A 12,752-nucleotide genomic window follows, 5' to 3' on the forward strand; every position below is an offset into this window, starting at 1 on the left:
GAATCGCTGCCTCAAAAGGCCCGCTGGGTCCTCCCAGGGCGCGTAGGAAGCTCGCGCCCTCCTCTGGTCCTGGTCCAGATGCACAGGAAGCGCTAGGGGAGGACGCAGGTGCACAGGAGAGGGGGGTGGAGAAGGCGCCCGGTGATGAACCCAAAGATCGAACCTGCAGACCCAGCGCAAAGTAGAAACTGAAAGTACATTGCCGCGGATCCTACGGAAGTTATGGGAAAGGCAAAGCGCTGAGCCGGGCCGTGGTGTGTGCCGCCCCCCCGGGGATGGATGAAGCAGCAGGCGCGGCGTGGGTGAGAGGAACCAGTGGCAAAGGCGGCCCGCCTGCACCGACTCCCGGCACCTGCGTGAAGGCCAGGGTCCTGGAGGTGACCATGGGCGGTGAGAGCCCGCTCCTGCTGCAGCTGCGGTCGTCATGACCACGCCCGCCTCCGCAGACCATGTTCCATGGTAAGCGCCCCGCTCCTGGGCGCAGAAGTTCGCGCGCTAGGCACGCGGGGGACTCCGGGGCGCGCTGCCGGGCCCTGCGCCCAGGCGCGTCCGGGAACAGCCCGGCCTTGCACTTTGGACCTGCCGAGAGCACTGGCTCTCCCAAAGGCGGCCGGCAGCCGCACCGGAGTCCCCTGGCCCAAAGCCACCAGCTGCGCCTGGCAGGCTGCGAGGAGCCGTCCCCGACGCCCGCTTTCAATCGCGGGACCCAGCGCTGCAGCCTCGGCGCGGCTGTCAGTGGCAGCCCGCAGCCGGGTCTCAGGGGGAGCCAGGGGCTCGGTCCTCCCCAGCAGCGCTGCCCTGGGTCAGCCCGGCGCCCAGCCCGCGGTGCCGGGACTCCCGGCGGCGTCAGATTACTACTCACGAGCGTCGGGGATCGTGAGCACCTGGGCTCCTGCAGCTCCCAAGTCCCTGGAGAAGTGAAAGCGCAGCTCCCACGGGACGCGCTTTTAAACCCTAAGGGGACAGATAGGTCTCTGGAAAACCCCGTTTTCCTTCCTCAGTGGGGCTGGGAGTTTCCGACTGGGGCTGTCCCTTGTGCGCTTTGCTGGGAAACAAGTCCACGGGCTGGCGCTGAGAAAGGCCCGTTTCGGGCGTCTGTGTTTCTATTCGGGTGCTCCTAGACGGGGACAGGATTAAACAGGCATAGCTCTGCGTTCTAGACCCTTGCTGAGAGCGAATGTGTTTTTCTTGTGCGGAGTATGGACTTCAAATGGCCAAGGGCAGAGTCGGGGCGAGCTGGCTTCCGTTGGCAGCCATATGGGACCAGAAAGTTTACTGGAAGAAGAAACGGGGAAAAGAGATGCGAGGGGAGAGGCTCTGCTGAGGGGAATTGGAATGTTTTACAGTAAATACCTCCTCAAGCAAAAGAAGCAGGTGGGGGAGGGCGCGGGAATCGGGAGCAGCTTGTTCCTGCGTTTGGTGCCGGGTCTGTGCGCTTTCCTGGCTCCACCGTTAGATGAAAAGGGTCCCTTTCCCGCTGAAACGTATTAAAGAACCAGGAATTGATGGAGCCCAGGAGTACCAGATCGGTAACAAAATACAAAGGGTGGCGGTGGGGTGGGGGGTAGCGGATCAAAGAAGACAGTTACGGAAGAAGATTTGTCATGGGCGTCCTCCAGGAGTTCATAGAGAATTAGATATTCTGTCCCTGTTCTCCTTACAGTGCTCGCGGGTCCCCTGCAGTGACCGCTTTCTCGATCCCCAGGGCTCTGTCTAGTCCTTGTATCACCTCTGATCTAAAGTGCAGAGGTAAAACAAGACAGGGATGCCGGGGTGTGCGTGACCCACAGGGAGCCTTTATTGCTTGAGTAGATCTATATTAATCACGTGCCATAAGTTGTTATCAGCAAACGATGTTCTTCTAAACTTCTAATGATTATAGTGAGTGGCTTTCAGCATTTTGTTCCAATAGATTTCACTAGAAGCTGCAGGATAGGGTTACTGTGTGTCTGTTTTCTCTGCTACTTCTTTTCGGAGTGGAAGTAGTTGAGACCTACTGTGCGCATGCCAATCTTGCTGTCCAGTTTAGATGACTTCATCATACTGGAAGCCTGGGAAATGCATCAGTAATACAGACAGAGAACTGAGAAAGACTGGGAAGCCCGAACAAGGATAAAGGAGACTCACACACGGCACCACATCGATATTTAAATACCTTAAACAAAAATGGAAAAGGTTATTTTGTAGGACTAACTTACATGTCTTATTCACATGGCAGATTTTTTTTTCGTCTCACCTCTGACACAGAGCCTAGTGTGTTCCTGAGGTTAGACTGTTTGATGCAAGGAAATCCTTTTAGTGAGGTTCGCCTGGAGGAAGACGGTGTTTGTATTCCCCTTGACTACACACACACACTGCGTTATTTTTGTAGGAAGCAGGGTAGCTCAGTGGCGAAAAGCTAAGTTTTTACAGTTTTCACCCTGACAAACTTGGATTTGAAACTTGCCTCTTACTAGACACATTCTATATCGGGGGGAAGTTTCTTTGGATCCCAGATTCTCCATCTGCAAAATGTTAATAATTAACAGTATTTAGCTCATGGGATGGTGAGGGGATTCAGTGAAATATTATATGCTGTATCATAGGATGGCTTCAGAAATGTCTTTAAGTGTCTATCATGGGATGTGTGGATAGAATTTACAGTCCAATCTTAATGTGTTTGTGGCAGATATTAGATTTCTTTACGTGAGCAAAATCAAATTCATTTTTGTAACCTTAGAAAGCTGATTTCCATACAACATATGGCTGTTTTCTACTCTTCGTTAACTTTTTATTTATTTTCCCATTTGCTTGTGCCAATGGAGCACATTAAAGCTAAGTCATATATTCAGATAATGTCTTTCATTCCATCCTGAATGTCTTTTGAACATTTTTGAAAAAATTCCCAGTGAAAATAGGTCTATATATGTTTATAATGGACAGTCAGTTAACACTCATTTGTCTTAAAAGCTGATGAAAGATTGGATTTGGTGGATTGTAGAAACTAATTTATTTATGTTCACTTTGACCCCATAACTTACAAGTAGCTGAGGATTGAATGTATTATTTGGCTTAAATTAAAAACCAACAGGAATTTTTTTAGACAGCCATCATTTTGGCTTAACCAAATTCCCTACTGAAAACAAACTCTCCAGTTTCAATCCCTTCAGGAGATCTAAAGAAAATTCCACAAGCCCAAGCTCGCCTCGCATTATTCCTTATAGTTTATCTTTTCTGTGACCTAATGAAAAGGTCAGGCTTAGGGGAAGGTGTGGGTGTCTGTGTATAATCTGAAACAAAACAAAATAAGAGTCCCTTTCCCACTGTGACGACAATATCAAAAACAAGCTCAGGCTAAGCGATGTTCAAGTTACTTTCTACGCGGTGTGGAGAAAAGACTTTAATTACAGAGCAAAGTGCTAATGATTCATGAGAGAGTTGGGAACCTATGATGTGTGGGTCCGAAGCCTGGATGTGTTTGCAGCATCATCTGTGAGACTAATTCAGATCTAAAGAATTACTGTATTTGGATGGCCAAGTCGATTTTTAGAATTAAGGTGCTTCAGAGTTGGAGGGGACATGAAGGGCTCATTTAGAGGAAAGATTTCATTTTACAAATCAGGGAAGTGAAGCTTAAAAGATGTTCTGTCATTCATTCAGTCACACAACCAATCCATTGTCATACCAACACAGACGCCCCAGTCTCCACCCTGCGAACGCGATGTGCTGTACTTGCCTTAGAGTGTCTGGGGCTAACTCATTTAACAGTGGTACAAAAGACACTCTTGATGGACAAGTCAAATTATGTTTTCGACTTGAGAAACTAGTTGTGATACACACACTCATAAAGACTGAATTTTCCACCAACATCATTTGAAAGCATTAGTAAAAAGCCATTCAGTCAATAAATGGGCTCATGTGAATTTGGGAACAATAATTACTAAAAGTTGGGGTGAAGAGGACACAACAGGTACTATTCTGTATAGAAAATAAAACAACCTTCCTTATTAAAATATGAGAGGTGAACCTTTGAAATAACATTTATGTATAATGGTATGAAATAACATTTATGTATAATGGTAAACATGTCTTTTTCATTCTAGTATTTAATTGTTGTATTATATTTCACTTAAGCTCATTTCAAATTACGTGCTATATAACTTTTCCTTTATTGTCTACTCTTCCCAAAGATACCTCCCAGATACCTATAAGGTGACAGAGAAGAGTTTGGCTCTATACAATCCATACAAATCTGATTTTAGAGTTAGGACCCGGTAATTGTTCATGTCTGAGAATCTTTAGGGTGAACGGCCAGTAGTAGAAGAGAGAGAGGCAGAGTTGTATAATGTTACGTGGGAGTGGTTTTCAGTCACAAGACCAAAGTGACTACGTGTTATCAAAAGATATGGTCATATCTGATCAAACCCTGGTGAGGCACCTGTGTTTTAGAAAAAGATGAATTTGCAGGACTCTTGATCTTTGGAGAGAAAATGTGTGTGGCACCGAACTGTGCGTGGCACATGCCAGGTAGTCCACTAAAGACAATAAGCTTCATCATCACCGTTCATCTCTTTTGAATTATTCCTTGTCATGTGTATAGACACACAGTGGCAGAGCAATGAGTCCATTCCATGTCTCGTGTTGTTTCTCTGACCTTGGCAGTGTCAGTGGCGTAGGAAGATGAGATGCATATAGGAACATGTGTTTCCGTATCTGCCATCCAGCCAACCTTCTCTATTTGGAAAAATATGGGTCTCTAATAGCACGTAATTTATTGGGGAGTGCTGCTAATTTGTAGATGACAGATAATGGTGTAATGGATGACAGTGTCACGGCGAACTTTATGATCTGTTCAACAGTCCTTTAGGTCATTGTCACAATATTAGTTCCTTGGGTTCCAAAGAGTATTGTTTGCAGTCTTACTCAGGAAAGGCACACGTGTGAAATGCCTTGCACTTAACAAGTACAGTTACATTTATAGAAAGATGGAAACATGAAGCCCTGGCAGGCTTATGAAGAAATAAGTCACTGTATAACCAAATTTTAATGTCTGAGGGAACCACTGGTTTTCTGTGCAGTGTATTACTTCCTGAAATGATATTATTTATAATCTCATTCCTTTTGCTGAGATAATTGCCCATATTTGTGAAAGCTTATCAAAAACAGATATAAATCATTAGTTAACAGGGCCTGAACTTATTTATTGAGTGTTCTAGCATGTTAAGAAGCTAGACAGATCTGTGTTTGAAGAGAATATGGGTTTTGGGGCACTTAGAAACAGGAGATACTGGAAAGATAAGAAGAGGAGTGTCAAATATGAATGTTATCTCTGTCACAGTTCTGGGAAGGGTAAACCCTTTAAGAACCATCATTAAAAGGAAAGATTATATCACAGTGTAGTCCCATGGAGATAAACCTGCAACGCTGCGTGCAGGAAGTAGCTGGATACTTGGCCAGCTGTCAAGTTTTTACATAAATATACAATCACATGCCAGAGGTCATCAAGTTTCAAAACAACTGTAACTGTTTTACCTGTAATTTACCTGTAGATGTTCACTATAAGTCAACATTGGATTAACAGTATTTATACCCTAGAATGTTTTCAGAAGTACAAAGGCTCTATTGTCATCACACACGTGTTCTGCACTTCCCCAAAGAGTAATTTCTAAACTAAAAAGTGAAGGAAACCTAAACACTGAAATGCCGTCCTACTTTGGTTACATCATATTGAATTTTAGGGTCCTTCCCACTCTATCCCAAAACCGAGGTGCGTGTGTACAATTATACAGGTCAGGCCAGCTGACACACCACAATCAAGTTAGGTAATAAGGGGCTAAGTGATGTAAGCTGCATTGTGTTTCGCTTCTCACTTACTGTTGACTTTAGTTTCTCTTAGGTATATCTTTGGAATTCCTCCCCTGATCCTCGTGCTGTTGCCCGTAGCGTCCCCTGATTGTGAGATCGAAGGTAAAACTGGTGAAGAGTATCGGCACGTCCTCATGGTCAGCTTCGAGATCCTGGTACGTGCTTGTTTTCTTTTTCTCACACTTACACTCAGTGGGAAAATTTGATAGCACCTGTTGTTATGCAATTGTACCTTCCTGTATCCATGTGTATTCCTCGAAAGAAAGTGAAATAACAAAAGAAAAAAACTTAACGAGCTACTGACTATATACTTTCATTGTTGGCATCATTACATCCTTTAAAAATAATTATTTCCCAGACCTTTGGACTCCTACAACTATCCGTCTCAGCCCTGGTTCCTTCCCTTCACTACCAAATACATGGAAGCATAATTTAGCGTACGGCTCTGCATTTCCTCACTTCCCATTGACAGTCCTGTAGAAGCCTAATATTAGGAGAGGGAAAATAACGGAATATTAACATTTACAAATTATCCTGAAAAGAGATGCATAGTTATTTTTTCTGAATGTGTGTACGTGTGTGTGAGTGTGTGTGTGTGTGTGTGTGTGTGTATATATGTGTGTGTGTGTATATATATATATATAATTTGCTGTTAGTTAATTTTTCTATTTACTATGGACCATTTTTTTATAATAGATTTTATTTTTTAGAGCAGTTTTAGGTTTACAGAAAAACTGAGTGGAAAATAGAGATTCCCATCTACCCAATCTCCCTCTGCCCAATTTCCTCTATTATTAACATCCTGCATTTGTGTGGTCCATGTATCACAACTGATGAACCAATACTGACACATTGTTCTTAACTCAAGTCCACAGTGGGCATTAGGGTTGACTCTTTTATGGTACATCTGTGGGTTTTGACAAATGAATAATGTCACATGTCACCATTTCAGTGTCATACAGAATAGAGTCACTGCCCTAAAAAATCCCCTGTACTCCACTGAGTCATGGCTCCCACCCTTGCCTTGAACCCATGGCAACCCTTGATTTGTTTATGGTCTCTGTAGTTTTGCCTTTCTGGAACGTCATATAGTTAGGACTCATGCAGTATGTAGCTTTTTTAGACTGGATTCTTTCATTTAGCAATTGTAGTTCAGGTTCCTCCATGACTTACTGTGGCTGACACCTAATCTCTTTTTATTGCTGAATAAAATTCTATTGAATGGATGTGCCACAGTGTGTTTCTCCATTCACCGATTGAAGGGCATGTCTTGGTTACTTCCAATGTTTGGCACTTACAGATAAAGCTTCTATAAGCGTTTGTGTGCAGGGTTTTGTGTGGACATAGAAAGTGAGTTTTCAACTTCCTTAGATAAATACCTAGGAGAGTGATTGCTGGATCAATGTGGTAAGACTATGTTTAGCTTTGTAGAAAACCACCAAACTGTCTTCCAGAGCGGCTGCACCACTTTGCACTCCCACCAGGGTTAAGGGAGAGTTCCTGTTGCTCCACGTCCTCGCCAGAGTTTAGTGGTGTCAGTGTTTTGAGTTTTAGCCATTCTGATGGGTGTGTTGTGGTAGTTTATTGTTGTTGTTTTAATTAGCAATTCCCTAGTGTCATCTGATGTCGGGGACCCTTCGGGTACTGTTGCCATCTGAATATTTTCTTTGTTGAGGTAGCTGAACTAACATCTTAACAATATTGAGTTTTCCTATCCATGATCATAGAATATCTTTCCTTTTGTTTTGATCTTTCTTTGATTTCTTTCATCAGAATTTTGTACTTTTCCTCAGATAGGTCCTGTTCATATTTTGTTAGATCTATACCTAAGTATTTCATATTTTTTATGCTATTGCAAATGGTGTTGTGTTTTAAATTTGAAATTCTAGTTCATTGCAGATATATAGGAAAGCAACTGACTTTTCTATGTTAATCGTGTATCCTGAGACCTTGCTACAATTACTTATTAGTTCCAAGAGGTGTTGTTGCTGATTCTTTGGGATTTTCTACTTAGACAATTATGGCATCTACAGAATATTTTTTTTTTACACTTTAAGAATTGGATCAATGTAATGAGATGTGTTGATTTAACTGATAACCAGTCCTTGAAGCACCACATGGAAAATGAAAAACCCTCCCAAATGTTCATCAGATGGGAGACATTGTCCGATATGACCCTCCTTCCACTCCACTGTCTTCTCCACATGCTCATGCTGAAGTGGCACAACCCTTGAGAAATTCAGCATTATATTTCTTTGAGGGATATGGGAAATTTAAGATGCTACTGAACACTGTGCCAAAGCGGTCCCTGATTTTGCACATTGACAAGTAAAATAATACACACTAAATGGTAATTGCCCCATTTTATACTTCATGACTTTTTGACTTTTTCTGCATTAAATGATACCAGTAAATTAATCTTGCTGAGTCACGATAATATTTTGTATTTAATTTTATTATCTGGGCAGGGAATCAACTTGTATTAGTTCTGCAACATTTATAAATAATTACATGTGTGTGAAACTGCAAAAAAAAATGTGCTGTTAGCAATTCAAAAAGAGTTTTATTCTCTGGACTCATTTTTTCCCCCTGGAAATAGAGGAGCTAGTCTCATTAAAACACACAGCAGCAAGGAGGATGCTGTTCAGACAAAGCAAAGCACGGCTACTCTTCTTAAGGAGATTAAGTCATAAGACACGGACGAGCCCATGAACTAATCAATACAAGTGAATAGAGCCGTGACCATCTCAGGAAGGTTGTCTGTAAATATGAGCTGATAAATTCCAGGAAAGGAGAACGTCACAAAGAATTGTTCGTGTCAATATGACTGGTAGAGAAGATGTGGTCACTTATTCACTCAGTACACGGCGTGTACTGGATGCTTTGCAGACATGACTATGTTTCCATCTCAGGGAGATCATAATAGTACTAACACTTATGAAGTGCTTGTTAGGTTCCCAGCGGCACTAATTTCCCCCTCACGATGTCCCTAGCAGAGAGGTATTCTTACCTTCCTTTCAGAGGAAGCGTCTGAGGCTCGGGGCTGCCTAGTCTGTAAGTGTAAGAAGCATGTGAGTCTCTAACTAACCAGCGCACTCCCCTCCCTCGCACCAGCAGTCTCCCTTAGTTGATTCGTCCAGCACACATGTATTTGGAGCCTGTTATGCTGATTCCCCGCCCAGATAATAAAATTACGGGAAACCCATTGGTGTCGTTCGTTGGTGGAAGAGTGGGCATAATACAGTGATGGACCAGGTATAGACACTTCTTTCATAAAGCTTACATTTGCGAATGGTTAAGTCTTGGTGTGAAGAGTGCAAGTTGCAGCTTGAAAACAAGTAGCTGCCACCCTGTCATTTCTAACAAACACACTGGCTACCAGCCAGGTTGGAAACAAAGAGGTAAACGGTCCTCTAGGAGGAGGTGTGGATCAGCTTGGTGCTCGGAGAGAGACCATGTGGTGGGAGAGTGCGCTGATCTCCAGACGTTTGAGACAGTACACACCTTTAGTAAAAAAAAAAAAAAAAGAGCATGTACTTCTAATACACATATAATATTTACCTAGTATAGCGTTTTCCCAGTACTTTTGCATCCATTAATGATGATATATACAGAAAATGAACATTTACAAAGATGAGATAGGAACGAAATGTAGATAGACTCTCTAAACTTTCCCTTCCACGCTGCCATGGACTGTCCACTGTGGACTCCACTTTGAAGACCAGAGACGGGACAGAAGACACCAGTGGACCTGTGTACTGTGGCAAGATGAGCGATCTCCATGTGATGGTGTCCAGACTTCCGTCTACACATCACCGAAAGTCCACAGTGATGTCATCACAAAAGTAACAATTACACTACATATTTTTGAGCTCTTACTGTGTGCAATGGGGGCCATTAAAAAGTAATAGTCTTTGTTCTTCTATAATCTGTGAGGATGAGGGAGACACATGCCACTGTACTACGAAGTGAGATTCATGCACAATATCTTATTTGAGTTTTGTGATGTATCTATGCGGTGATGATGATGATGATAATATAATAATAATAATAATGACACATTCAGGATTTACTGTGTGCCAATGCTCTTCTGAGTGCTTTCCATGTATTACAACTTTATGTAATGAGGGTACTGAGACCCAGATCACATAGATGGCAAGTGGTAAAACTGGAATCCAAACCCAAGACCCAAGTGCAATCTGGTTCCAGAAAATGCCCTTGCTAGTATGAGGCAAAACAGTCAATAACTTTTTTTTTGAGGGAGAACATGTTGATAACATAATGAGAGAAGGGTATTGGGAACATTAAGATGGTGACTGGACTGTTTGAATTGTAGGGACAGGAGACGGGGAGCTGGACAGATGTTCTGAATCCCGTTACAGTCATCCGGAGCACCTCCCCACGGTGCAGAGGATGGGCAGAAATGATCAGGTCTATTGCGGAGTCCAAACAGGGTCCAGACTAATAATGAGACTCACTCTTTCTGTTTTCCTCAGAGGAGAAGGGAGGTTTGTAATAAATGATAAAGGCCCTCATTTTATACGATCTGCCAAATACAGAATTCAGCTTCCTAGATTTGGGAAGGACTGAGTTAAATAGAATCAGCATTTTAAGCTTCTTAATACATGTTACTAAATTGTTTTCCAGAAAAGACCGATCAAAGTCAATTCAATGCACTTTTTAAAGTGTAGCATCCAGTGCCTTTTAGGATCGTCACAAGTCACGCAGTCGTCACTGCTGGTCATGTTCATCACCTCGAGGAGTGATGAAAACCGTCAGCAGGAACTTTTCATTCCCTGGCATCAGACACGGGCAGCCACTGGGCTACTCTCGGTCTCTATGGACGTGTCCTTTCCAGGCTTTTCAGTATAAATGGAATCATACAATTGTTGCTTTTGTTTGGGGCATTTTCCCCTTAGCATAACGTTTTCAAGGTTAACCTGTGTTACGGCCTGAATCACTACTTCATTTCTTCTTACGGATCAATCCTATTCTATGTATGGATAGACCACATTTGGTTTACCCATCCGTAAGTTGATGGACATTGGGGTTGCTGCCACTCTATGGCTATTATGAGTAATGCTGCTTAGAACGTTGGTATATAATGTTTTGTGCAATTCTCTTGGACATATACCTACAAATGGAACTTCTGGGTGATGTGGTAAGTCTATCTTTAATTTTTGAGGAAATGCCGAACTCTTCCCTAAGTGGCTGCACCATTTTACATTCTCACCAGCAGTTTGTGAGGGCTGCAGTTTCTCCACACCTTCATAAAACTTGTTGTCTGGCTTTTTCCCTCTAGGCATCCTGGTGCGTGAGAAGTGGTATCTCATTGTTCTTTTGGTTTGCATTTCCCTGATGACTAATCAGTCAAGCATCTTTTCATAATGACTGTAATTATTGGCCACTTATATATCTTTTTTTTTTTTTGAAGAGTCATGTCTTCAAATCCTTTGTTCAGTTTTAAATTGGGCTGTCTTTTCATTGTTTGTGAGAGTTTTTTTTTTTTTTTATATATATCCTGGATACTAGATCCATATCAGATACGCAATTTGTAAATATTCTCCCCTATCTTGTGGGTTGTCTTTTCACTTTCTTGGTGCTTTCTCTTGTAGCACAAAAGTTTTCGTATTTTGATTAAGTCCAATTTATTTATTTTGGGATTTTTTGTTGTTGTTGTTGGTGGTGGTGGTCATGCTGTTAGTATCAGATCTAAGAGACTTGCCTAATTCAAGGTCACAAAGATCTACACCTATGTTTATTTCCTAAGAGTTTTATAGTTTAAGATCACATGTAGGTCTTTGATCATTTTCAGTTAATTTTTGTGTATGGTAGGACGTAGGGGTCCAAGTTTATTCTTTCCTGCACCTCTTGCACCTGTTTTTGCCATTGAAGTGTCTTGGCACCTTTATTGACAATCAGTTGAATCCCAATGTCTCGGTTTATTTTTGGCCTTTCAGGGCCATTGCATTGTCCGTATGTCAGCGCCACACGGTCCGCAGTTAGTTTTGAAATTGGAACTCTAAGTCCTCCAACTATGTTCTTTTGTAAGATTGTCTTGCCTTTTATGGGTCCTCATCATTTCTATTAAGCCAGTTATTGATATTTATCCTATGGATTGTCTACACTTTTTTTTTAAGGGACTCTGTTGTTAAAAAAGCTTTAGAATTCAAATGCAATGGAAGGCTCTCTGGTGATGCCACCCTTCTGTGCAATAATTAAACCACGGAACTCCACACATTGTAGGCATGGCTGAGTGAGGGGCCTGGGCAGAAACATGACAGTGCAGAGGGTGGTGAGGAGCTCGTGGCTATGTTCTTGTTTACAGCCCTCGAGACCCTTTGCCATTCTCCTACTGACTTTTAATACTATTCCTATCATTTGCCAAGAGCTCATTATATCTTAAGTATAATAACTTCGTAACTGTCATATTTGTGAAAACATTTTTCCAGTTTATCATTTACTTTTTTATCTTGCTTGTTGATAAATGTTTCTATTTGTATTTTCTGGATGTGATTTGCTAAGATTTTGTTGAGGATTTTTGCATCTGTGTTCCTGGGAGATACGCGCCTGTGGTTTTCTTTTCCTGTAGTGTCTTTGTCTGGTTTCGGTGTTAAGGTAATGCTGGCCTCGTAGAATGAATTAGGAAATATTCCATTTGCTTCTATCCTCTGACAGAAACTGCAGAAATTTGGTCTAATTTCTTTCTTAAGTGTTTGGTAGAGTTCACCAGCAAACCCGTCTGGGCTTGGTGCTTTCTGTTTTGGAAAGTTATTAATTATTAATTCATTTCTTTAATGCATATAGGCCTATTCAGATCAAATGTTTCTTCTGGCCTGACTTTTGGTCACACGTGATTCTTGAATCTTAAAGTATGCGTAGGTGTTACTGAAAGGAGCAGAATAGGG

At 42.3% G+C, this 12,752-nt stretch overlaps 2 protein-coding genes across 6 annotated transcripts in view; one reads left to right on the top strand and one right to left on the bottom strand.

Annotated features, from left to right (window-relative positions):
* The window catches only part of LOC109443974 (uncharacterized), a 29,684-nt gene extending 28,778 nt beyond the window's left edge, over positions 1–906 (bottom strand). The window contains exon 1 of one of the 2 annotated variants that reach the window (XM_074318395.2): positions 863–906. The gene's annotated coding sequence lies outside the window, so the exon portion shown is untranslated. The remainder of the gene's footprint in view (positions 1–862) is intronic. The other variant, XM_088799355.1, reaches the window with a different exon arrangement.
* Positions 8–12,752, top strand: part of IL7 (interleukin 7) — a 46,010-nt gene continuing 33,265 nt past the window's right edge. For 3 of the 4 annotated variants that reach the window (XR_016021674.1, XR_016021675.1, XM_088799357.1), the window contains exons 1-2: positions 12–459; positions 5,866–5,999. Coding sequence is in view for 1 of the 4 variants with exons in the window: in XM_088799357.1 (XP_088655483.1) it covers positions 450–459; positions 5,866–5,999 (144 nt within the window). In the remaining 3 variants the exon portion in view is untranslated. Of the gene's footprint in view, positions 460–5,865; positions 6,000–12,752 lie in introns of all 4 variants that reach the window. The other variant, XR_016021676.1, reaches the window with a different exon arrangement.

Source organism: Rhinolophus sinicus, chromosome 7, assembly GCF_057876585.1.
Source record: "Rhinolophus sinicus isolate RSI-liver-muscle chromosome 7, RSI-T2T, whole genome shotgun sequence".
NCBI classification, from domain to species: domain Eukaryota; kingdom Metazoa; phylum Chordata; class Mammalia; order Chiroptera; family Rhinolophidae; genus Rhinolophus; species Rhinolophus sinicus.